The sequence below is a fragment of the Symphalangus syndactylus genome, chromosome 6 (genome assembly GCF_028878055.3).
Source record: "Symphalangus syndactylus isolate Jambi chromosome 6, NHGRI_mSymSyn1-v2.1_pri, whole genome shotgun sequence".
In the NCBI taxonomy this organism is placed as follows: domain Eukaryota; kingdom Metazoa; phylum Chordata; class Mammalia; order Primates; family Hylobatidae; genus Symphalangus; species Symphalangus syndactylus.
Window position 1 is genome coordinate 52,257,581 of NC_072428.2, and position 25,928 is coordinate 52,283,508.

Below are 25,928 nucleotides of genomic sequence, written 5' to 3' on the forward strand. Positions count from 1 at the left end.
TCTTGTCGCCCAGGCTGGAATGCAGTGGCGCGATCTCAGCTCACTGCAACCTCTGCCTTCTAGGTTCAAGCGATTCTTCTGCCTCAGCCTCCCAAGTAGCTGGGATTACAGGCATGCACCACCACGCCCAGCTAATTTTTGTATTTTTAGTAGAAACGGGGTTTTACCATGTTGGCCAGTCTAGTCTCGAACTCCTGACCTCAGGTGATCTGCCAGCCTCGGTCTCCCAAAGTGCTGGGATTACAGGCGTGAACCACCACGCTTGGCTGTTTTGTTTTGTTTTGTTTGTTTTTTGGGGAGACAGGATCTCACTCTGTCTCCCAGGCTCGAGTGTAGTGGTGTGATCTCAGCTCACTGCAACCTCCGCCTCCTGGGCTCAAGTGATCCTCCCACCTCAGCCTCCCGAGTAGCTGGGACTACAGGCATGCACCACCACACCGGGCTAATTTTTGTATTTTTGTAGAGACAGGGTTTGCCATGTCACCCAGGCTGGCCTCGAACTCCTCAGCTCAGGTGATCTGCCTGTCTTGGCTTCCCAAAGTGCTGGGATTACAGGCATGAGCCACTGCGCCCAGCCCATTATTTTTATGTGAACACTATAAGGGTGTTTATATAGGCTACACTTGATAAAATATATATATATATTTTTTTTTTTTTTTTTTGAGATGGAGTCTTGCTTTGTTGCCCAGGCTGGAGTGCAGCAGCTCGATCTCAGCTCACTGCAAGCTCTGCCTCCTGGGTTCACGCCATTCTCCTGCCTCAGCCTCCCAAGTAGCTGGAACTATAGGCCCACGCTGCCACGTCTGGCTAATTTTTTTGTATTCTTAGTAGAGATGGGGTTTCACCATGTTAGCCGGGATGGTCTCGATCTCCTGACCTCATGATCTGCTCACCTCGGCCTCCCAAAATGTTGAGATTACAGGCGTGAGCCACTGCGCCCAGCCAATAAAATTTTTTTAAGATATATGTGATGTTATATGTGATGTATATTAAGATATATATACTGTCTCCCCAAAAAACAAAACAAAAAAGCCGAGCATGGTGGTTCACGCCTGTAATCCCAGCAGTTTGGGAGACCGAGGCTGGCAGATCACCTGAGGTCAGGAGTTCGAGACTAGACTGGCCGGCATGGTAAAACCCCGTTTCTACTAAAAATACAAAAATTAGCTTGGCATGGTGGTGCATGCCTGTCATCCCAGCTACTCGGGAGGCTGAGGCAGAAGAATCGCTTGAACCCAGGAGGCAGAAGTTGCAGTGATGGTTGCAGATTTCTGATTTGCTTAGAGGTTTTTTTTGGTGTGTGAATATATTTACAGTCACGTTCACTGATATGAAAATGAAAGGTGTCATCTTTATCTGAGTTGTCTCACCAACTTGTGTGCTGAATTTGAATTGTCTTTTTAATTGTAATTTGTAAAATTGAATTTTACAAGTCAATAAACTTGTCAGTGAGAATCGGAGGAAATGTGTGGTATAAACAGTGTACGTTGGGATTTATTTCCCTCCTGTGGGTTTGAGGTAGTTCATGAGTGTCTTGTTTTCTGCTGCTTATGGGGCTGTAAGATCACTTTTGATTAAATTTTTATTCAAAAAGAAAAAGAATATCTCCAAGTACATTTTCTGTGTTTTCATCAAGGAAAATTGATGATGCTTGAGTAAGCAGCACCCCATTTTTGTGGCATAGCTATTAGAAGAATTCAAGAAGAGATTCAATGAATGTCTAAGTCAAATATATTGCAATTAATTCAGGTTACTTGTTTGGATTTGATTTTTTTTTTTAATGTATTTTTTTTCGAGATGGAGTCTCGCTCTGTTACCCAGGCTGGAGTGCAGTGGCGTGATTTTGGCTCACTGCAACCATCACCTCCCAGGTTCAAGCAGTTCTCTGCCTCAGCCTCCCAAGTAGCTGGGATTATAGGCGCCTACCACCACACCGGGCTAATTTTTGTATTTTTGTAGAGACAGGGTTTGCCATGTCACCCAGGCTGGCCTCGAACTCCTCAGCTCAGGTGATCTGCCTGTCTTGGCTTCCCAAAGTGCTGGGATTACAGGCATGAGCCACTGCGCCCAGCCTACTTGCTTGGATTTTAAAATGACATGAAATATGATTGTTTTTAAACTTTTATATTCTTCAGCTTTTTTCTTGATTTTTTTCATTGAGATAATAATCCAAATACTGGCACGACAAAGTATAATATTAGTGATACTTTCATCTGTTCCAAAATAGTCTCTTTACTCTGTTTGTTATCTTTTTGGGCTAGTTTTCCTCCATGATTTTTTTTTTTTTCTTTTGGAGATGGAGTCTTGCTCTGTTGTCCAGGCTGGAGTGCAGTGGTGTGATCTCAGCTCACTGTAACCCTCTGCCTCCTTGGTTCAAGCGATCTTCCTGCGTTAGCCTCCCAAATCGCTGGGATTACAAGCGCGCACCACCACAGCCAGCTGATTTTTTTTAGTGGTAGTAGAGAAGAGGTTTCACATGTTGGCCAGGCTAGTCTTAAACTCCTGTCCTCAAGTGATCCACCCGCCTCTGCCTCCCAACGTGTTGGGATTACAGGCGTGAGCCATCATGCCCAGTGCTTTATGACTTTTAAATGACTTCATATGTTTTACAAACAGGGTTTTCTGGCTAGTGATTTTTTTCTCTTATGAGAAATTAATGACATATTCATTAATTGTTTTGTTGATACTGTGTTCCAAAAGGAATAATGAAACTTTGTGGACATAGGTGAACAAAAGAAAAGTAATGGCAGCAGTACAGAATAGGATCTTTGTTTGATACCTATGGATTTTTTTTTTTTTTTTTTTTGAGATAGTGTCTCGCTATATCGTCTAGGCTGGAGTGCAGTGGTGCGATCTCGACTTACTGCAGCCTGTGCCTCCTGGGTTTAAGCGATTCTCCTGCTTCAGCCTCCCAAGTAGTTGGGATTCTTCTGGGTGTGCACCACCATGCCCAGCTAATTTGTGTATTTTTAGTAGAGGTGGGGTTTCTCCATGTTGGCCAGACTGGTCTTGAACTTGTGACCTCCAGTGACCCACCCACCTTTGCCTCCCAGAGTGCTGGGATTACAGTTGTGAGCCACTGTGCCCGGCTGATACCTGTGGATTTTAAAGTGGAATTACAGGATTTTGTCTAAATGGTGGGTCATAGTGAAGGAGACTTCCCATGTGTAATCAGCTACACGTTACTATCCAGGCTAGGTTCATCTATTCAAAATAAAAGCTACTATAGAAAGTTTTGTAGGTAATTTTTTTCTTAGCAAGGACCTTTAGGTTCAGTTAAAGTGTCTTTGTTGATTGTTTTATTTTTATTTTATTTTATTGTATTTTTTTTGAAACAGAGTCTCCCTCTATCCAGGCTGGAGTGCAGTGGCACGATCTTGGCTCACTGCAACCCCCGTCTCCTGGGTTCAAGTGATTCTCCTGCCTCAGCCTCCCAAGTAGCTGGGTTTATAGGCATGCGCCACCATGCCCGGCTAATTTTGTATATTTTGTAGGACGGGGTTTCACCATGTTCCCCAGGCTGTTTTTGAACTCCTGACCTCATGATCCGCCCACCTTGGCCTCCCAAAATGTTGAGATTACAGGCATGAGCCACCACGCCTGGCCAATTGTTTCATTTTTTTAGTGCAAGTTAGGGGGAATTAATTTCTCTTCTAAATAAACTTGAAACATGCATTGAAAGCTTTGGGCCTTACAAAGGCAGTGTTTCCAAAGCTCAAGCACATTCACTTGGCTTGAATTTTGATATTATCCTATATTGAATAGATATTTCTTTATTTTATTTTATTTATTTATTTATTTTTATTTGTTTTTGAGACAGAGTCCTGCTCTGTCGCCCAGGCTGGAGTGCAGTGGCGCGATCTAGGCTCACTGCAACTTTTGCCTCCCGGGTTGAAACGATTTTCCCACCTTAGCCTCCCGAGTAGCTGGGATTACAGGCACACACCGTCATACCTGGCCTTTTGTATTTTTATAGAGACGGGGTTTCACCATGTTGGCCAGGCTCGTTTTGAACTCCTGACTTCAGGTGATCTGTCTGCCTCGGCCTCCCAAAGTGCTGGGATTACAGGTGTGAGCTACCGTGTGTGGCCTCTGAATTATTTCAAGGCTGAAATGTATTTAAGTAAATATGAAGACTTGTTTGCATATGTGAAACTCTTTGTTTTTAAAGTTATCCTACACGTTAGGAATCCTAAATATAACTGAAAGGTTCACAATTTAGAGTCAGACTGCTTTGTGTTAAACTCCCTTATAGAGGAAATTGAGAGTTACATTAAAAGTACAATCCACTCATTCTTTTGTCTTCCTAGGTTTTGGCACAAATACCAGTGGGAATAGTATTTTTGGAAGTAAACCAGCACCTGGGACTCTTGGAACTGGGCTTGGTGCAGGATTTGGGACAGGTAAGAAACTGCTACCATGAGATCTAGGAAGTGACACAACTTGACTTTCTAGTTTCTGGAACTTGAGACATCTATTTGATTATATTACTGGAATTAAGAAGTCTACCTTTCATTTTTCCAGTTGCGTTTATGAGACATTCCCAGCAGTTATGCTTTACCAGGCTTTAAAATATTGGCATGTTTGTCTTAGAAGCTGTATGCTCCCTTTTCTACAAAATGTCCTCTGATAGTCCTGATCTTTTTCGGATTTTTAGTATTTAATGTGAGAATTGTCATGAGGACATTAACTTTCAGTTTCCCCATGTTACTTTTGTAACGGGTTTGAGACCTTAAACTGTTTATCAAAGTAAGCCCTAATAGAAAGGCAGAGCAATAAGAGCACATGCTGATGTAATTCTTCTTTGCAAGGAGAATTTTATTTAGTTCCATTGTCATATAGACCAGTGTCACCCCTTTTCCCTGATTCCTACTGTTAACAACTATTTTTCAGTGCCTTTGAAGATACTGACCCTTCTACCTGCCCAGCTGTTTTTAAACAGTTGGAGCACGATGATGGTCATAAAATATATGTGTTTTAGCATGTACAGTAAAACTAGGTTGTTTAATTAAACATAGAGTTTTGCCTACTTTTTCAATTCGTTTGACTGCAGGTGTGGTCATGTAGTTGCAAACCATTTCCATAGTCTGCTTCCACTGTCCAGTTAATCTGTTTTTTTTTTCCTTCTATCATCTGAGCATTCATCTGTCTGTCCTTCCTTCCTTCCTTCCTTCCTGTCTCTCTCTCTCTCTGTTATTATGGAGACAGAGTCTTACTCTGTCGTTCAGGCTGGAGTGCAGTGGTGCAGTCTCAGCTCACTGCAATCTCCGCCTCCCGGGTTGAAGCGGTTCTCCTCTCTCAGCCTTCCTAGTAGCTGGGATTACAGGTGTGTACCACCATCCTTGGCTAATTATTGTATTTTTAGTAGAGACGGGGTGTCACTATGTTGGTCAGGCTGGTCTTGAACTCCTGACCTCAGGTGATCCTCCCTCCTCGGCCTCCAAAGTGCTGGGATTACAGGTGTGAGCCACCGTGCCTGGCTGTCATTTCCTTCTTAATGGAACCTCATTTTGTACTATGATCTGCTTTTGTGGTTTTATTTTTATTTTTTTCAATTTTCCTTTTTTTTTTTTTTTTGAGATGGAGTCTTGCTCCGTCCCCCAGGCTGGAGTGCAGTGGCGTAATCTCGGCTCACTGCAACCTCCACTTCCTGAGTAGCTGGGACTACAGTCGCACGCCACCATGCCCAGCTAATTTTCGTATTTTTTGTAGAGACAGGGTTTCACTGTGTTGGCCAGGCTGGTCTCGAACTCCTGACGTCGTGATCCTCCTGCCTCAGCCTGCCTAAATCTGGGATTACAGACATGAGCCACCGCGCCCAGCCTTCAATCTTCTTTTTAAGATAAAAGGTGTTTTGTTTTGTTTTGAGACAGGTTGTTGCTCTGTTGCCCAGGCTGGAGTGCATTGGCATGATCACAGCTCACTGCAACCTCTACCTCCCAGGCTCAAACCATCTTCCCACCTCAGCCTCCCTAGTAACTGGGACAACAGGTGCAAGCCACCATGCTCGGCTAATTTTTTAATATTTTGGAGAGATGAGGTCGGCCTGTTTTGCCCAGGCTGGTCTTGGACCCCTGGGCTGAAGCCATCCTCCTGCCTTGAGCTCTTAAAGTGCTGGGAATATAGGCATGAGTCAGTGCTCTCTGCTTAAGATAAAAGATGTAAGTGCTGGTAAAAAGTTTTTAACAGGCCGGGCGCGGTGGCTCACGCTTGTAATCCCAGCACTTTGGGAGGCCGAGGCGGGCGAATCACGAGGTCAGGAGATCGAGACCACGGTGAAACTCCGTCTCTACTAAAAAAAATACAAAAAATTAGCCAGGTGTGGTGGCGGGCACCTGTAGTCCCAGCTACTCGGAGAGGCTGAGGCAGGAGAATGGTGTGAACCCGGGAGGCGGAGCTTACGGTGAGCCGAGATCGCGCCACTGCACTCCAGCCTGGGCGACAGAGTGAGACTCAGTCTCAAAAAAAAAAAAAAAAAAGTTTTTAACAATTCATAAGTTTCATGAAAAGTCCAGTCTTTTTCACCTGTGAAATGATTAGGTTTGTTTGGCATGTATCTCCTCAGACCCCTTTCTATGCATTTGTTGGACATGTTTACACACACATCTGTACATACATGTCTTTTATATTTAGGGTTTAGGATTATATTCTGGTTTGTTTTTTGAGTTAGAGTTTCGCTCTCGTTACCCAGGCTGGAGTGCAATGGCACGATCTTGGCTCACCACAGGCTCCGCCTCCGCCTCCTGGTTTCAAGCGATTCTCCTGCCTCAGCCTCCCTAGTAGCTGGAATTACAGGCATGTGCCCCCATGCCCAGCTAATTTTGTATTTTTAGTAGAGATGGGGTTTCTCCATGTTGGTCAGGCTGGTCTCAAACCCCCGACCTCAGGTGATCTGCCCGCCTCGGTCTCCCAAAGTGCTGGGATTACAGGTGTGAACCATCGTGCCCGGCCTGGGATTATATTTTTAAATGGAAACTATACCCTGTATGAGTGACTTTTAAGCCAAAGACTGAGATGCATTAGTTGGTTATAATTAATACAGTTGCCTGCAATCAGCATTTGAAGAAAATGAAGTAGAATTAAAAATCAGTAGGCTTGGCCTAATGGGTTATGCTTCTAATCCCAGCACTTTGGGAGGCCTAGGCAGGAGGATTGCTTGAGGTCAGGAGTTTAACATCATCTTGAGCAACATAGTAAGAAGCTATCAAAAAAAAAAATAGATATGCATGGTGGCATGTGCCTGTAGTCGTAGCTACTGAAGCAGCTGAATGAGATGTGCTGTGGGAGGATCGCTTGAGCCTGGGAGGTAGATGCTGCAGTGGGTTATGATAGTACCACTGCACTCCAGCCTGGGTAACAGAATGAGACTCTGTCCTAAAAAAAAAAAAAAATTAAAATATTAAGGTTAATATCCTTTTACGAAACTTTGTTTCAGTTGTGTTTGTGTTTATGTGTTTTGGATCTCAGTGTTTTTCATTGCATGTGCTGTAGTTGAAGATGTTCGAAAGCACTGTCTTACATAGTGTTCTGTGACTTGTATTTTCATTTCACATAATACCAGTTTTTCTTTTGGTCAGTACATACATATTGATCTCATTTTGAAAAACCCTACTTAGAGCTGGATGAGGTGGCTCATGCCTGTAATGCCAGGTCTTTGGGAGGCTGAGGTGCACGGATTACTTGGGCAACATAGGGAGACCCTGTCTGTACTAAAAATGCAAAAAGTTAGCTGGGCTTGGTGGCATGTGCCTGTAGTCCGAGCTACTCGGGAGGCTGAGGTGGGAGAATCACCTGAGCTTTGGAAGTCGAGACTGCAGTGAGTGGTGATCATTCCACTGCACTCCAGAGAAAAGTCTCATTCCCAAAAAAATTATTTAGTATTCCATTAAATACACACAATTTATACACATCGTACATATACCATCATTTAACATTTCACCTATTGATGGACATTTATTTGAAGATGTTGGCAAAACCTTAGTGAACATTTTTTGTTACATAATTTTGCATGTGTTAGTTTATTGTAGGATTGATACATCAAATTGGAATTGCAGTGTTAGAATATACACATATTTCAGATTTTGGTTGAATTTGCTAATTTGCCTTTCAAAAATAATAGTTTGTGTTGCTCACATTATATAAAATGCCCATTTTTCTATGTTTTCCATATTGGGCTTTTTTGTCTTTTCATACACATTAGAAATTGGTACATTCCAGTTTGCACTTCACTGATTACTGGCAAAGGTGAATATCTTTGGTTTTTTTTATTTGCCATTTGAGTCAGTTCTCTGTTCATAGTATTGGATTATTGTTTCTTTTTTTCTGCACCTACCACTAACTTGAGATTCTTGTTAATTTATATTTTATTTATTTATTTATTTATTTAGAGACCGAGTTTCTTTCGTTGCCCTGGCTGGAGTACAATGGTGGGATCTCAGCTCACGGCAACCTCCACCTCCTGAGTTCAAGTGATTCTCCTGCCTCAGCCTCCCATGTAGCCGGGATTATAGGCATGCACCACTGCACCCGGCTAACTTTGTATTTTTTTAGTTATAGACGGGGTTTCACCATGTTGGCCAGGCTGGTCTCGAACTCCTGACCTCAAGTGATCCACCAGCCTCGGCTTCCCAAAGTGCTGGGATTACAGGCGTGAGCCTCCGTGCCTGGCCTCTTAATTTATTTTTAAGGATTCTTTGTGTATTGTGGATATTCACTCTTTTTGGTTATATAATAGGTTTTTTTTATTCTTATTATACTTTTAAGTTTTAGGGTACATGTGCACAATGTGCAGGTTTGTTACATATGTTTACATGTGCCATGTTGGTGTGCTGCACCCATTAACTCGTCATTTAGCCTTAGGTATATCTCCTAATGCTATCCCTCCCCACTCCCCCCACCCCACAACAGTCCCTGGAGTGTGATGTTCCCCTTCCTGTGTCCAAGTGTTCTCATTGTTCAATTCCCACCTATGAGTGAGAACATGCAGTGTTTGGTTTTTTGTCCTTGGGATAGTTTGCTGAGAATGATGGTTTCCAGTTTCATCCATGTCCCTACAAAGGACATGAACTCATCATTTTTTATGGCTGCATAGTATTCCATGGTGTATATGTGCCACATTTTCTTAATCCAGTCTATCGTTTTTGGACATTGGGGTTGGTTCCAAGTCTTTGCTATTGTGAATAGTGCCACAATAAACATACATGTGCATGTGTCTTTATAGCAGCATGATTTATAATCCTTTGGGTATATACCCAGTAATGGGATGGCTGGGCCAAATGGTATTTCTAGTTCTAGATCCCTGAGGAATCACCACACTGACTCCCACAATGGTTGAACTAGTTTACAGTCCCACCAACAGTGCAAAAGTGTTCCTATTTCTTCACATCCCCTCTAGCACCTGTTGTTTCCTGACTTTTTAATGATGGCCATTCTAACTGGTGTGAGATGCTATCTCATTGTGGTTTTGATTTGCATTTCTCTGATGGCCAGTGATGATGAGCATTTTTTCATGTGTTTTTTGGCTGCATAAATGTCTTCTTTTGAGAACTGTCTGTTCATATCCTTTGCCCACTTTTTGATGGTGTTGTTTGTTTTTTTCTTGTAAATTTGTATGAGTTCATTGTAGATTCTGGATATTAGCCTTTTGTCAGATGAGTAGGTTGCAAAAATTTTCTCCCATTCTGTAGGTTGCCTGTTCACTCTGATGGTGGTTTCTTTTGCTGTGCAGAAGCTCTTGAGTTTAATTAGATCCCATTTGTCAATTTTGGCTTTTGTTGCCATTGCTTTTGGTGTTTTAGACATGAAGTCCTTGCCCATGCCTGTGTCCTGAATGGTATAGCCTAGATTTTCTTCTAGGGTTTTTATGGTTTTAGGTCTAACATGTAAGTCTTTAATCCATCTTGAATTAATTTTTGTATAAGGTGTAAGGCAGGGATCTTTCTACATATGGCTAGCCAGTTTTCCCAGCACCATTTATTAAATAGGGAATCCTTTCCCCATTGCTTGTTTTTGTCAGGTTTGTCAAAGATCAGATGGTAGTAGATATGCGGCATTATTTCTGAGGGCTCTGTTCTGTTCCATTGATCTCTATCTCTGTTTTGGTACCCGTACCATGCTGTTGTGGTTACTGTAGCCTTGTAGCATAGTTTGAAGTCAAGTAGCGTGATGCCTCCAGCTTTGTTCTTTTGGCTTAGGATTGACTTGGCGATACGGGCTCTTTTTTTGGTTCCATATGAACTTTAAAGTAGTATTTTCCAATTCTGTGAAGAAAGTCATTGGTAGCTTGATGGGGATGGCATTGAATCTATAAATTACCTTGGGCAGTATGGTCATTTTCACGATATTGATTCTTCCAACCCATGAGCATGGAATGTTCTTCCATTTGTTTGTATCCTCTTTTATTTCATTGAGCAGTGGTTTGTAGTTCTCCTTGAAGAGGTCCTTCACATCCCTTGTAAGTTGGATTCCTAGGTATGTTATTCTCTTTGAAGCAATTGTGAATGGGAGTTCACTCATGATTTGGCTCTCTGTTTGTCTGTTATTGGTGTATAAGAATGCTTGTGATTTTTGCACATTGATTTTGTATCCTGAGACTTTGCTGAAGTTGCCTATCAGCTTAAGGAGATTTTGGGCTGAGACAATGGGGTTTTCTAGACATACAATCATGTCATCTGCAAACAGGGACAATTTGACTTCCTCTTTTCCTAATTGAATACCCTTTATTTCCTTCACCTGCCTGATTGCCCTGGCCAGAACTTCCAACACGATGTTGAATAGTAGCGGTGAGAGAGGGCATCCCTGTCTTGTGCCAGTTTTCAAAGGGAATGCTTCCAGTTTTTGCCCATTCAGTATGAAATTGGCTGTGGGTTTGTCATAGCTCTTATTTTGAGATATGTGCTATAAATACCAAGGCTGGTTCAACATATGCAAATCAATAAATGTAATCCAGCATATAAACAGAACCAAAGACAAAAACCACATGATTATCTCAATAGATGCAAAAAAGGCCTTTGACAAAATTCAACAACCCTTCATGCTAAAAACTCTCAATAAATTAGTTTTTTTTAATGAAATTCCTCATTATACCTCAGAAAGAATTTCATTTGAGCTTTTCAACTTATCCAACTTCTACCACACAAATTTTGCAAGAAATGAAAACAAAAGCTCTCATTTTGTTGTACATTGTGATCCCTAAACATATGCAGAATATATCATCTGAAATCAAATAATGTTTTCTTCCAACCCTTTAGGAAAAAATAGCTTTGGTACGGGCAAATGAAGGAAGGTTTTTCTTTTTTCTTTTTTTTTTTTTTTGCTCAAATTCAAATTAAGGAAGGTTTTTACATTTTTTTAATAATTTTTATAATTTTAGTAGAGATGGGGTTTCACCATGTTGGCCAGGCTGGTCTTGAACTACTGACCTCGGGTGATCTGCCTGCCTCAGCCTTCCAGCATGAGCCACTGCACCAGGCCACAAGTTTTATTTTTTTCCAAGATGAACTCTTGCTCTGTTGCCCAGGCTGGAGTGCAGTGGTGTGATCTCGGCTCACTACAACCTCTGCCTCCCGGGTTCAAGCAGTTCTGCCTCAGCCTAATTTTTGTATTTTTAGTAGAAATGAGGTTTCACCATTTTGGCCAGGCTAGTCTGGAACTCCTGACCTCGTGATCCTCCCGCCTCGGCCTCCCAAAGTACTGGGATTACAGGCATGAGCCACTGCGTCCAGCCACAAGTTTTATTTTTATGTGATCAGAATTACTTTCTCTTTGGCTCCTGGATCTTGTAGGTTATGATTAGCAATATCTTCCCCCATATTCCAAGACTCTGTAACTCTTTTTCTGATGCTTTTGTCTCTTATTCCACAATAATGTAGTATCCTAACATTTTATTTTAATAATATTCTGTTTTCCTTCAGCAGTTCTCTCTCACAATAAACAAACTGCATTGTGTTGCTGTTGTATATTCCTTATACGTGCCTCTCCTATAAACTAAAAGAAGAATACAACCAATTAAGAATTTTACACCCCTAACCTTAGCAGCAGCATATCATGTAGGGAAATGAGAATTGTGAGTCACCAAGCGCACACACTGTTGCAGTTCCCTGATTATCACATCTGCTGAAGCAGGCCCTTGGGTTTGGGAGGAACATTTCCTGAGACTTGCATATAAACACCCACATTCCTGAACTCTGCATTTCATGGTTTAACAGGTAGACTAGCACTATAGCTTTAGGCTGTATTTTTGGGAGGCAATAGCTAAGTGAGTGTTTCTCTGCAGCCTCTTATTTTCAGTGATGGAGATTCAAACTCAAGCCTCCTGTAATGTGGGCGTTTGGGTACTTAATGAGTAGTTGATATGCAAATATTAAATGTACAAATACATAAGATTTTTTTGAATGCTTCGATTTAAGAAACCAATCTTAGTATAAAAGGTTTTATACTGGCCCTTGATGTGTGATTTTCTCCCGCCCCATGTATTCAGACTAAGAAACATTCATTAACTCATGGACATAACAGTTTCTTGTTTTATAGTCATATTAACTGTCATTAGCACTATCAATTGCACAACACTGCCCTGGTTACTTAGTAATAGTAATAAACCTTCGTTCTACAGGTTTTCCTTGAAGTAATGGCTACATATAGGAAGATTGATTGTAATACTAAGAGACACATAGAAAAATCTTTCTGGTGCTAATAGATGCCTCAGATAAATTTAAATTCTAACAATTTTGGAATATCTCAAAAGGAAAATAGCCATTTTCAATTTTTTCTTGATTTTCTTTGGAGTTTCTAAGGCCGCTATTACGATTTTGTCCCCCATATAGCTTCTTTATAACTGCTACAGCTAATCATAAATATAGTACATTTTTCCTATCTTGACAAATTACCAAAACTTTATTATGTCACACATCACCACACTCAGAATGCCCCTCAAATTGTGGACCATTAGTTCTTTCATTAAACTTAAAAAGCCATTTGTGCATAAAACAAGGCAGATCTGGATAAAAATACCTGTTTTTCCATTGATAAATTGCAATAGTCAGTAGTAAAGTCATTTTATGATGATCCCTTTACAGACAACTCAAACCACACAGTGCCTTTTTTTTTTTTTTTTTTTTTTTTTTTTTGAGACAGACTTTTGCTCTTGTTGCCCAGGCTGGAGTGCAGTGGCGTGATCTCGGCTCACTGCAACCTCCGCCTCCCGGGTTCAAGCGATTCTCCTGCTTCAGCCTTCCTGAGTAGCTGGGATTACAGGCATGTGCCACCACGCCCAGCTAATTTTGTATTTTTAGTAGAGACAGGGTTTCTCCATGTTTGTCAGGCTGGTCTCGAACTCCTGACCTCAGGTGATCTGCCCGCCTCGGCTTCCCAAAGTGCTAGGATTACAGGCGTGAGCCACTGCGCCCGGCCCACAGTGCCTTTTGTTTATTCTTCTGTGGATTACTGAAATAAAGTACAGTGATTTTAGACTGATTCATGGGTCATCATCCAGGGATCCTGTAAAGGTGAGAGCAATACACATTTAGAGTAGAATTTTTAATCTATTTTATATATTTGAGTTTCACCTAAGTTTTTGTTTGGAGGCAAGGAGGTATTAGCCTACCAGAAAATAAACAATTCTGTCATTTGTGCTGTAAACTATTTCCTTTGATGAAGTAATATAATTTTAGTATTTTTTGGAGCTTGCGTTAATTACTAATGGTTTAGAACTTTAAAAGAAGTCTTATTCTTTGTCCCAAACCTGTCCTTTTTTTTTTTTTTTTTTTGAGATGGAGTTTTGCTCTTGTCACCCAGGCTGGAGTGCAATGGCATGATCTTGGCTCACTGCAACCTCCACCTCCTGGGTTCAAGCGATTCTCCTTCCTCAGCCTCCCGAGTAGCTAGGTTACAAGCATGTGCCACCACACCCAGCTAATTTTTGTATTTTTAGTAGAGACAGGGTTTCTCCATGTTGGTCAGGCTGGTCTTGAACTCCTAACTTCAGGTGATCCACCCACCTCGGCCTCCCAAAGTAGTGGGATTACAGGCATGAGGCACCGCGCCTGACCCTGTTGTCTTATTTTTAATAAGGTTGGACAGTCAGAGTAATTTGTTCAGTAGTCATCCTTTCTGATTTATATTGTGTGGGTTGTCTTGGTATAAACTCCCTGTTCTTTTTCGACTGTGATCTCAAAGCAGTTCCCGTACAATATTTTTGACCTGCAAGTATTGTGTCTTTGAAGTGATTTTCCTGGTAAATGGTATTTGTTTCAAGATGCAGTTGATATGTTAAAAAGAACTTCAGAAGCCATGCGTGGTGATGCATGCCTGTAGTCCCAGCTACTCAGTAGGCTAAGGTGGGAGGATTACTTTCGCCCAGGACTCAGCCTCGGTAACATAATGAGATCCTGTCTGTCTCTCTCTCTCTCTTTTTTTAAAGGAACTTTAAATCTTATAAATTGCCAATAATTTTGGGGAAATATGGTGGGAAATTGAATAGAATTTTTTAATAATGCCAATAACTTGTATTCACCATATTCTCTCCTGTTTTACACTTCTAAAATCACCACCAACAACAAGGTCCTTAAGCAAAATTCAACAATACAAGTTTCTGCAATGGGTTTCTCTCTGGTGAAAATGAGTTCTTAGTCCAACCACTCTGGTTCCTGCTGAAATTTGAGTCTGTTTAGTAACCTCACCAGAAGATGTTGAGCTTTTTGTAAACCAAGTTCGTCTAGATAAACCGGTTTTCATGAGATGTTATAAATGAAAGTGTTATGTTGTATTAGTGAAAGATATGTTGGATTTAGTTTTCCTATAGTTCAGTCTGTAAGAAAGAGGACATGATTGTGTTAGTTGAGTATTTTGATTTGCAAGTATTGAATTTTTAAGAATAATTAATTTTTAAAAATTCTTTGGAAACCTGTTTTACTATAGAGTGGCAGGCAGTTAAGAGCCCTGGTTGTCAAATACACCTAGGTTTGAACCCCATTTCTATCATAACATTGTGACATCATGCTAATTACTAAACCGTAAGTTTTCTCCTCTGTTAAATGAGAATAATAGTTTCTACATCAGACATTTTGATAAGCATGTAGTATGTGCCTGATGTCTTCTAAATGCTTTACGAATGTTTATTCATTTTAATTTTAGGATAAATATCTAAGCTATATGTTACTTCATGTTATAGTTGAGGAAACTGAAGCACAGAGAGATTTAAGTATTTTACCTATGATGTGTATAATGTACTGAGCCCAGTACTTGACCTGTAGTAGCACTTAACCATATTCACCCCTTTGTTGAAATGAGTGGTCATTATGAAGTTTCCAAATGTATTATATTTTTAAGTAACTGACCTCTGGCACAACATTGAAAGGATCTTCTGTGGTGCTTTTTTCTTTCCTCTTGTCTCCATAGCTCTTGGTGCTGGACAGGCATCTTTGTTTGGGAACAACCAACCTAAGATTGGAGGGCCTCTTGGTACAGGAGCCTTTGGGGCCCCTGGATTTAATACTACGACAGCCACTTTGGGCTTTGGAGCCCCCCAGGCCCCAGTAGGTAAGTGTTAGTCACTTTAGAAGGCTTTTCTTAATTTTTTGCTAATACTTGCTGATCTGATTTTCCATCCTACCCCTGTGCCATTCCTACCAAGGCATTACATACATGCATGTCATTAAACAATTGTGTAGTAAAGAAGGGCTTATTAATAGATCCTGGCCTACTCTGCTTTCCCTGCTCCTAGGCCTCCTCTCTCAAAGAAACCACTTTTGTTACTGTTTTTAATTCATCTGATATATAATTTAGTTCATATCGCTAAATGTGCTTATATTACTGTGTTTTGGTTTATTAAATCTAAATACATTTAACCTGTTATGGTAGATGAGAATTTAGCTCATGCATCACCTCTACTTTTTTACTTCTTCCAATATAATTGTTTACTAAATTTCCTAAATTTAGTTTTATCTATTGAAGTGTTTTTCTTTCTTTTATTTTTTTGAAAAGGAGTCTTGGCGCTGTTGCCCAAGCTGGTGTGCAATGGTGTGATGTCAGCTCACTGCAACCTCCACCTCCTGGGTTCAAGTGATTCTTCTGCCTCAGCTTCCTGAGTAGCTGGGATTACAGGTGCATGTCACCACACCCAGCTAATTTTTTTTTTTTTTGTATCTTGAGCAGAGACAGGGTTTCAGCATGTTGGCCAGGCTGGTTTCGAATTCCTGACCTCGTGATCTGCCCACCTCGGCCTCCCAAAGTGCTAGGATTACAGGTGTAAGCCACCGCGCACAGCCTGAGGTGTTTTTCATACTTCATTCATTTGAATACTCCTTCCGAACTTTGCTAGGGTCCACCCACCACTTTGTTATTTATTTTGAACTTAAGGAAATTAACTTACTTTTTTTTTTTTTTTTTGAGATGGAGTTTCGCTCTGTCGCCCAGGCTGGAGTGCAGTGGCGCGATCTTGGCTCACTGCAAGTTCCACCTCCCGGATTCGCGCCATTCTCCCGCCTCAGCCTCTTGAGTAGCTGGGACTACAGGTGCCCGCCACCATGCCCAGCTAATTTTTTTGTATTTTCAGTAGAGATGGGGTTTCACCATGTTAGCCAGGATGGTCTTGATCTCCTGACCTCATGATCCGCCCACCTCGGCCTCCCAAAGTGCTGGGATTACAGGCGTGAGCCACCGCGCCTGGCCGAAATTAACTTACTTTTTAATTTAAATAGCTTTTTAAAGAAAATTATGGGCTGGACACGGTGGCCCACACCTATAATCCCAGCACTTTGGGAGGCCGAGGTGGGTGGATCACAAGGTCAGGAGTTTGAGACCAGCCTGGCCAACATGGTGAAACCCTGTCTCTACTAAAAATTCAAAAATTAGCTGGGCATGATGGCATGTGCGTGTAATCCCAGATACTCAGGAGGCTGAGGCAGGAGAATCACTTGGACCCGGGAGGTGGAGGTTACAGTGAGCCGAGATCACGCCACTACACTCCAGCCTGGGCGACAAGAGTGGGAGTCCGTCTCAAAAGAAAAAAAAAAAGGAAAAGAAAAGAAAATTATGTTCCACAGGAAGTGAAAAACTGGTTATCACCTGGCATAAATAGAGTAACTGAGATAAATAGAATGAATAGATGAACAGATTTTTTTTTTTTTTTTTTTTTTAAGATGGAGTCTCACTCTGTCACCCAGGCTGGAGTGCTGGAGTGCAATGGCGCCATCTCAGCTCACTGCAACCTCCGCTTCCCGGGTTCACGCCATTCTCCTGCCTCCGCCTCTCCGAGTAGCTGGGATTACAGGCGCCCGCCACCATGCCTGGCTAATTTTTTATATTTTTAGTAGAGATGGGGTTTCACTGTGGTCTCGATCTCCTGACCTCGTGATCCGCCTGTCTCGGCCTCCCAAAGTGCTGGGATTACAAGTGTGAGCCACCACGCCCAGCCTGATAGACAGATGTTTCTGTACCACTAAATTAGTCTCCCATACTATCATGATACATGTGTCAGGTTTTGAGAAACCTTTGCAAATTTAAGCTACATACTTACATATTTTTCTTATTGTGTCAACAAGGTGATAGTGTTTCTTGAGTCTTCTTTGTCAAATGAGGATATTAGTACCTTTCCCTATGCTTTTATTACCCTTATTTTCTTTTCTCTCTCTCTCTTTTTTTTTTTTTTTTTCTTGGAGACAGTCTTGCTCTATCTCCTAGGCTGGAGTGCAGTGACGTAATCTTGGCTCACTGCAACCTCTGCCTCCCAGGTTCAAGCAATTCTCCTGCCTCAGCTTCCTGAGTAGCTGGGATTACAGGTGCCTGCCACCACGCATATAATTTTTGTAATTTTAGTACAGATGGGGTTTTACCATGTTGGCCAGGCTGGTCTCGAACTCCTCACCTCAGGTGATCTGTCTGCCTCAGCCTCCCAAAGTGCTGGGATTATAGGTGTGAGCCACCGCGCCTGGCCCCATCTTTATTTTTATATTGATAAAGTTGATAATATTTTCTGTCCTGTAACTGTTACTGTCTTCTGTTCTTTGAAGAATAATTTAATAGTTGCAAATGAACTGTTGCAAATGATTCTGTTATTATAACTTATGAAAATAGTGCTGCCCAGATTTTTTCCCCTTGGAGTTTCTGATTCCTATTTTCCCTGGTATTACCACTGCTTATTGACTTCCACAAAACTGTTCCAAATTCTGAAGGATGGTATCAGAACATTTCGTTTACCCCAGTTACTTTATTCTCTGCTACCTCTGTCCTCCTGCAGCAGTGTGGACTCTGATTATTCTCCAGGCCTTCAGCATTGCTTCAAGATATTCTCGTCAAGTCTGCTCAGTGAGAACTGCTATGTCCTGCATATATGGTTTTTCTCTTTATTTATTTTCTGAGTTTTCTGGAATGTGTCTTCAAGTGAAGTGTAATACGAAGGGTAACTTTTGAATACTTAGAGGTCTGAAAATACCTTCATTCATTCCACACAATTTAATATTAGGGACTTGTGTGAAAATAATTTATTCTCAGAACATTGACTGTATTCCTTCTTGCAATAACCATTACTGATGGTCTAATGCTCTTACGCTTCTTGTGACCTGTGCCTTCTATCCTCAAAAGCATTTAGGATTGTCCTTTTGTCCTGAGATTTTACTACATTTTGCTTAGATCCTTTCTGTCTTAACAGTTGTATCTTTGACCTGTGTTTCTACTTTCTGGGAGATTTCTGTTGTCTTTTCAATCCTCTTTTTGGATTTCCTTTTTTTTTTTGAGATGGAGTTTCGCACTGTCACCCAAGCTGGAGTGCAATGGCACAATCTCGGCTCACTTCTATCTCCGCCTCTTGGGTTGAAGTGATTCTCCTTCCTCAGTCTCGTAAATAGCTGGGATTACAGGTGCCTGCCACATGCCCAGCTAATTTTTGTGTTTTAAGTAAAGATGGGGTTTCACCATGTTGGCCAGGCTGGTCTCGAACTCCTGACCTCAGGTGATCCACCTGCCTTGGCCTCCCAAAGTGCTGGGATTACAGGCGTGAGCCACCGCTCCTGGCCAGATTTTTGTTTTTAATTTGGAAGAATTCATTCTTGTTCTCTGAAAGTTTTTCTTTTTTAACCAAACACCTGTTTCTTAGATACAGTTTTTTTGCTTAAAACTCAGTTGGGATAAAATTTTTTTAGCGTTCTTCTGTTCCTTGGGTTTTCAGGATGATTTTTGTTTTGACTGTAATCTTTAGTGCTTGGTGGTCCTTTTCATTCCTATTTAAGATTAAAAATAGGCTGGGCATGGTTGCTCATGACTGTAATCCCAGCACTTTGGGAGGCTGAGGCGGGCAAATTGCTTGAGGTCAAGTGTTCGAGACCAGCCTGGTCAACATGGCAAAACCCCATGTCTACCGTAAATAGAAAAACTAGCCAGATATGGTGGTACATGCCTGTAATCCCAGCTACTCCGGAGGCTGAGGCGGGAGACTCGCTTGAACCTGGGAGGCGGAAGTTGCACTGAACCGACATCACACTACTACACTCCAGCCTGGGCGAAAGCGTGAAACTCTGTCTCCAAAAAATATATATATATATTTATATTTAAAAGCTCACTGGCAACTTTTTGTATGTGAGAGGGCTTGTTTACCAGTAGGTTTTACTTTAGAGTAAGTAATCTAGAAACCAGCTATTATCAGAGGGTCTTCTAAATGTTAGAATATCAAATTCTTAGCTCTGGGATGATGCCAGTAACCACAGTAGTTGCCCTTCTCCTTTTTATGTTATTACTTAGAGAAAGGCATACTTTGACCTGTGTGTTGAGCATCATTGATTAGGAGGATGGCAATATGTAGTTTTCTATATAAACTTCATCTCTTTTTTTTTTTTTTTTTTTTTTTTTTTGAGACAGAGTCTTGCTCTCTCCCTAAGACTAGAGTGTAGTGGTGCGATCTCGATCTTGGCTCACTGCAACCTTCACCTCCCAGGTTCAAGTGATTCTCTTTCCTCAGCCTCTTGAGTAGCTGGGTTTGCAGGCCCATGTCACCACGCCCGGCTAATTTTTGTATTTTTAGTAGAGATTGGGTTTCACCGTATTGGCTAGGCTGGTCACGAACCCCTGACCTCAAGCAGTCCTCTCACCTCGGCCTCCCAAAGTGCTGGGGTTACAGGTGTGAGCCACCACACCTGGCTTAGACTTTCCATTAATTCTTTCGTCTTCCTGTTTTCAATTCTACTTCATCAAACCTGGTATTCCCAAGTCCCTAGACTTCTGGGATTCTCCAAGGTAGATACGTGTCATTTGATCATACTAGTAGACTCTTGGACAACATGAGGGTTAGGGGTGCTGACCCCCACACAGTTGAAAATTCGCAAATAATCTTTGATTCCCAAGCTTTACTGACAACATAAACAGTTAATACACGTTATGTATATTATATGTAGTACGTACTATATTCTTACTATAAAGCAAGCTAAAGAAAAGAATATATTATTAAGAAAATCAGGAGGAGGAGGAAGGGGTTGGTCTTGCTCTCTCAGGGGTGGCAGAGGAGGAAATCCACACATAAGTGGATCCACACAGTTCAAACTTGTGTTGTTCAAGGGTCAGCTGTAATTGCTGTTGAGTGTACACTAAGCTATAGTTTTCTGTATCCTGCTTGATCAGTCCTCTGTCCACATCTTTCCCCTAGAAATTTGTCAGATTTTCTCATGTGTTCATTTGCCACCTTTCCATTCTTTGTCATTGTGGGTTTATATATATAAATGTTAATATTTTTTAGCCAAAGATTTAATAAGGTCTTGGAGAGAGTGGAGGTGAATTCGAGTTTTCATTGATCTCTGTGCGAATTTTATACTTAGCTTTATCATTAAAAATAGGCCTGGTGTGGTGCCTCACGCCTGTAATCTCAGCACTTTGGGAGGCCGAGGCAGGTGGATCACCTGAGGTCAGGAGTTCGACCAGCCTGGCCAACATGGTGAAACCCTGTCTCTACTAAAAATACAAAAATTAGCCAGGCGTGGTGGCAGGCACCTGTAATCCCACCTACTCGCAAGGCTGAGGCAGGAGGATTGCCTAATCCGGGTGGCAGAGGTTGCAGTGAGCCAAGATCGCGCCACTGCACTCCAGCCTGAGTGACACAGCAAGACTCCGTCTCAAAAAAAAAATTATGTTTTAATTTTATTTTTTTCTCATTTTTTATTGGTTTTAGTAGAAGGTGGTAGCATAAATTATTGTAATATGCTATTTTTACTTGTATAGCTTTTTGACTGGTTTTTAATAATCCATCTCTTTTTCCAAAGTTCCTGACACAGGAATTTAGTTAATATTAAATTTGTGTGCCTTAACATTACTGCCCATTTAAAGGTAATTGTATTTACTTTTAGAATGTACATCTTTATACTACGGAATCTTAGTTGAAGGTACTTTAGAGCTATGTGAGTCTGCCTTGTCTTAAAAAAACCTCAGGTATGGTGGCTTCCTTACAGGCAGTACAGTCTGTTGTTCTGGTTGTGTGGAAACCAAATCCTGCTTCCATAGAGTTTCCACCCAGTGGTTCTACTTTTATTTCCTAAAGCTAAGCAAAACCAGTCTAGTATGGTTTCTTTTCTTTCTTTCCTTTTTTTTTTTTTTTTTTTTTTTTTTGTTGAGAGGAGTCTTACTCTGTCACCCAGGCTGGAGTGCTGTGGCACCATCTTGGCTCACCGCAGCCTCCGCCTCCAGGTTCAGACAATTCTCCGGTCTCAGCCTCCTGAGTAGCTGGAACTACAGGTATGTGTCACCATGCCTGGCTAATTCTTATATTTTTTAGTAGAGATAGAGGTTCACCATTTTGGCCAGGCTATTCTTGAACTTCTGACCTGAAGTAATCTGCTTGCCTTAGCTTCCCAAAGTACTGGAATTACTGGCATGAGCCACCATGCCTCGCCCTAGTATATTTGTGGTAACCCACTGACTTTTTTCTGGTTAAAGTATCATCAGATTTTTGTGTTTCATCAGAAGACTTGGTTTTTGTACTTTTCCTTATCCCTTTAATCATTTGGTTATGATTTAGTTTTTTGGAATCTTCTTTTTGAAATTTCTTTAGAATTTGTTCTTTGGAAAGTTTTCAAATTATTTTGACCAAGATTGAATGTAATACCAGTAGTTGCTTAACTAATGCTTGTTTGTTTTCTTGTTTTTGCTAATCTATCAAGATACTCTCTTTCCTGTGTCTTTAAATACTACAGTTAACACAAAATTTATATTTATTCATACATATATAAAATCATGCTCATACACGTTCTTTCTTGTGTTTGGATTTGTTAAAAGAAGTTTTTGGGTTTTTTTTTTTTTTTTTTTTTGAGCACGCACAGGTAGAGTGATTTGTACTTGTTAAATGATGAGATCAACTAAGACAGGTCAGTTTTCTAAATGAGTAATTGCCTGTCCAGTAACAAAATGACCAGTGAGGTTTGGAGTTCTCTAAAACTTTTCTTGAGTCTCCTTGCATAGTCCCCAAAATAACAGTATGCTGTTAATCTGTAGTGCTGTGTACCGAAAAGAAAAAACTTTTCTTTATTTTTTGCTCTTAAATTGGATTTAGGAACTTTCTGAATATAGATGATTTACTCTATGCTCTTAAAATTGACGTCTCTTGGTTTGAGATCCTGAGCAAACTTGTCCTGTCTTGTTAAATATCAAGATGAATGTACAGTGTTTTAGTATTTATTGAATACATCGATTTTAAGAAATCTTTGACTCAGGTGGATCTACTTCTTTTTCGTTAATTTAGCTATAGCAGCCTGTTCTGGTTTTTTTTTGTTGTTTGTTTGTTTTTTTGAGACGGAGTCTCATTCTGTCGCCCAGGCTAGAGTGCAGTGGCGCGACCTTGGCTCACTGTGAGCTCTGCCTCCCGGGTTCAAGCCATTCTCCTGCCACAGCCTCCCAAGTAGCTGGGACTACAGGCGCCCGCCACCACGCCCAGCTAATTTTTTGTATTTTTCAGTAGAGATAGGGTTTCACCGTGTTAGCCAGGATAGTCTAGATCTCCTGACCTAGTGATCCGCCTGCCTCGGCCTCCCAAAGTGCTGGGATTACAGACGTGAGCCACCACGCCCAGCCTCTGTTTTTTTTTTTTATTATTACTGCTTTTGTTCTCCATGCTGCCTCTCCCCACTCCCCACAACATTGTGAGACTTTCAGAAAGTTTTATGTCACTCCTTTACTGTGGATTATTGTATTATATTTTGGCAGTAACTTTATTTGTAAATGTTTATAAGGGAAAAAGGTAGTATTTTTGTCTGTAAAATGACTTTATTATGACTTGAGTTTTGATCAGTATTTTTGGAAAGAGATAGTATCTTGCAAAGAGGTTTCTTCTTCAGTCAGGGCATACTGTAGTGGTTTTGCTTTTTTCTTAATGTTTTACTTTGTACAATGGTAGATCATGAATAGTCTTCATTGTTACTTACGTCTGTTCCCTAAATTCTCTGCAATTGATGAGATGTTCTTACACTTTGAGAAAAAATTAGGCTTAGTGATTTCTTTTTTCTTTCAGTTTATATTATTTGAATGTTAAATAAATGTAAATAATAAACTTATAAGGATAGCCTAAGCATTTTCTTCAGGAAGACACCTGGATTTGGGGGTTAAAAAAAAAAAAAAACACATTTTTGTTTGTATGCTGCCTTCCTCTGTAGCCTTAATGTACATAATATTTTTATTCTGGAAATTTTACTTAATAAATCAAAGATAATTTCATATTTCTACAATGAAACAAAGTATTATTTTTAATAACTGCATTACCTATGTTGATGCGTTATGATGTTTACAACTTTTTTGTTTGAGACAGAGTCTCACTCTTTCACCCAGGCTGGAGTGCAGTGGGGCAATCTCGGCTCACTGCATCCTCCACTTCGGGGGTTACAGCTGGGACTGTAGGTGTGTGCCCTCACGCCCAGCTAATTTTTTGTATTTTTAGTAGAGGTGTGGTTTCACTGTATTGGCCAGGTTGGTCTCGAACTCCTGACCTCAAGTGATCTGCTCGCCACGGCCTCCCAAAGTGCTGGGATTACAGGCGTGAGCCACCGCACCCCGCCTACAACTATTAACTTAATATTGGACACATAGGTTGTTTCCATATCTTGACTATATATATATATACTATGCAGTGAATGCTTAGGAATTTTTTTTCTTTCTAGTTTGAGTTAAATTTTCATGATTAAAATTATGAGGTTAAAAGATAGAGGCCAGGAGTGGTGGCTGACTCCTGTAATCCCAGCATTTTGGGAGGCCAAGGTGGGCAGATCAAGACTAGCCTGGGCAACATGGCAAAACTCCATCTCTAAAAAAAAAAAAGCACACACACAAAATTAGCTGTTGTTGGCGTGGTGACTCACCCTTGTAGTCCCAGCTACTTGGGAGTCTGAGGTTAGAGGATCACTTGAGCCTGGAGGCAGAGGTTGCAGCAAGCCAAGATCATGCCACTACACTCCAGCCTGGGTGTGTGTGTGTGTGTAGACACACACACACACACACACACACACAGTACTTGCCCCGTTGTATATTGTCATATTATTTCCTTTAGACAAACCAGTCTATAACGTTTCTAGAAGTCAAAGACTATGGTTTTTTATGCAGCTATTTCAGTGATGGGTATGCATAAAATATTTCATCAGGGTTGTTTAAATTTTCCTTTCTTTGATTAGTAGTGACAGTGAACACTGTGTAAGTGAATTTATATGAGTATTGTGTCTTACGAAATGCTGCTTCCTAAATTTGACCTATTAGCTTATTTGATTCTTGATTTTCTTTACAGTTTGCTCTACACACATTCTGCCCCAATGATACCATTGATTTGAGCATTTTGAAGACCACTTCTTCAAAAAGAATACTGAGCTCTGTGTTATAAATGCATCGTATTCTTGCATTTATATATATTTTTTGTGTTCTTTTTTTAAAAGCTTTGACAGATCCAAATGCTTCTGCTGCCCAGCAGGCTGTTCTCCAGCAGCACATCAATAGTCTAACATACTCACCTTTTGGAGACTCTCCTCTCTTCCGGAATCCCATGTCAGACCCTAAGAAGAAGGAAGAGGTAAATTTAAGGATACTTCTGTAAAATGCCATATCAAAGAAAGAGAAACTGAATGTGCAGAATGTAATTTTTTGCCTGTATATATTAAGGGATTAAGCAAAGCTAGGTGTAATTAATTTTTTAAGATATTTCACTCAGCCAGGGGTAAATTATTTTTGCTGTATCTGGAAGGTGTTGGGACAGTGAAATGATCACTACACTGAAGATCGAGGCTGAGGGTTTTCAACAGCCCTGAAATAAGGCAGATATTAACATTATCATTTTTAATTAAAACAACTTTTTTTTAAGTTTTTTTCTTTTCTTTTTGAGATGACGTCTTGCTGGTATCGAACTCCTGGAAGCAATCCTCCTGCCTTGGTCTCCCAACGTGCTGGGATTACAGGTGTAAACCACCATGCCCAGCCCTATTCTCATTTTCTAATTAAGCACACTAAAGCTTAGAGAGGCTGACTTTGCTCACATCATAATGCTCTTAAGTGACGTAACCAAAATCTTAACCTCTTGATTTTTACATAGCTTTGTCTTTAATCTCTTATAACTAGTGTAAAAGCTACTCACATAGTGTTAAAAGTGTAGTCTTTGGTCTATTTGATCCTTGTTTTACCATTTATAATCTGTGAGACATTGGAAAATGAGAAAGTCATTTTGCCTCCCTAAATTTGTTTCTTCTGTAAAATGGGAATAGTAATAGTGTTCAATGTTGAGGGCTAAATGAGATAACGCATACCAGGATCATAGTAAATTGCTCAATATACAGAAACTACTATTCAATCACTTATGTGATTACATGTATCCCTCAGCTTTTTATTTTGTTTTTTTGTTTTGTTTTGTTTTTGTTTTTGTTTTTTTAAGAAATGGGATCTGCCCGGCGCGATGGCTCACGCCTGTAGTCCCAGCACTTTGGGAGTCTAAGGCA

The 25,928-nt window shown here is 40.8% G+C and overlaps 1 protein-coding gene across 8 annotated transcripts in view; it reads left to right on the plus strand.

Moving 5' to 3' along the window:
- The window catches only part of NUP98 (nucleoporin 98 and 96 precursor), a 128,357-nt gene that overhangs the window by 40,910 nt on the left and 61,519 nt on the right, over positions 1-25,928 (plus strand). For 5 of the 8 annotated variants that reach the window (XM_063641254.1, XM_063641257.1, XM_063641258.1 and 2 more), the window contains 3 exons: positions 4,311-4,403; positions 15,394-15,534; positions 24,879-25,012. In XM_063641254.1, coding sequence (XP_063497324.1) covers positions 4,311-4,403; positions 15,394-15,534; positions 24,879-25,012 — 368 coding nt within the window. The remainder of the gene's footprint in view (positions 1-4,310; positions 4,404-15,393; positions 15,535-24,878; positions 25,013-25,928) is intronic. The other 3 variants (XM_063641251.1, XM_063641252.1, XM_063641253.1) reach the window with 1 other exon arrangement.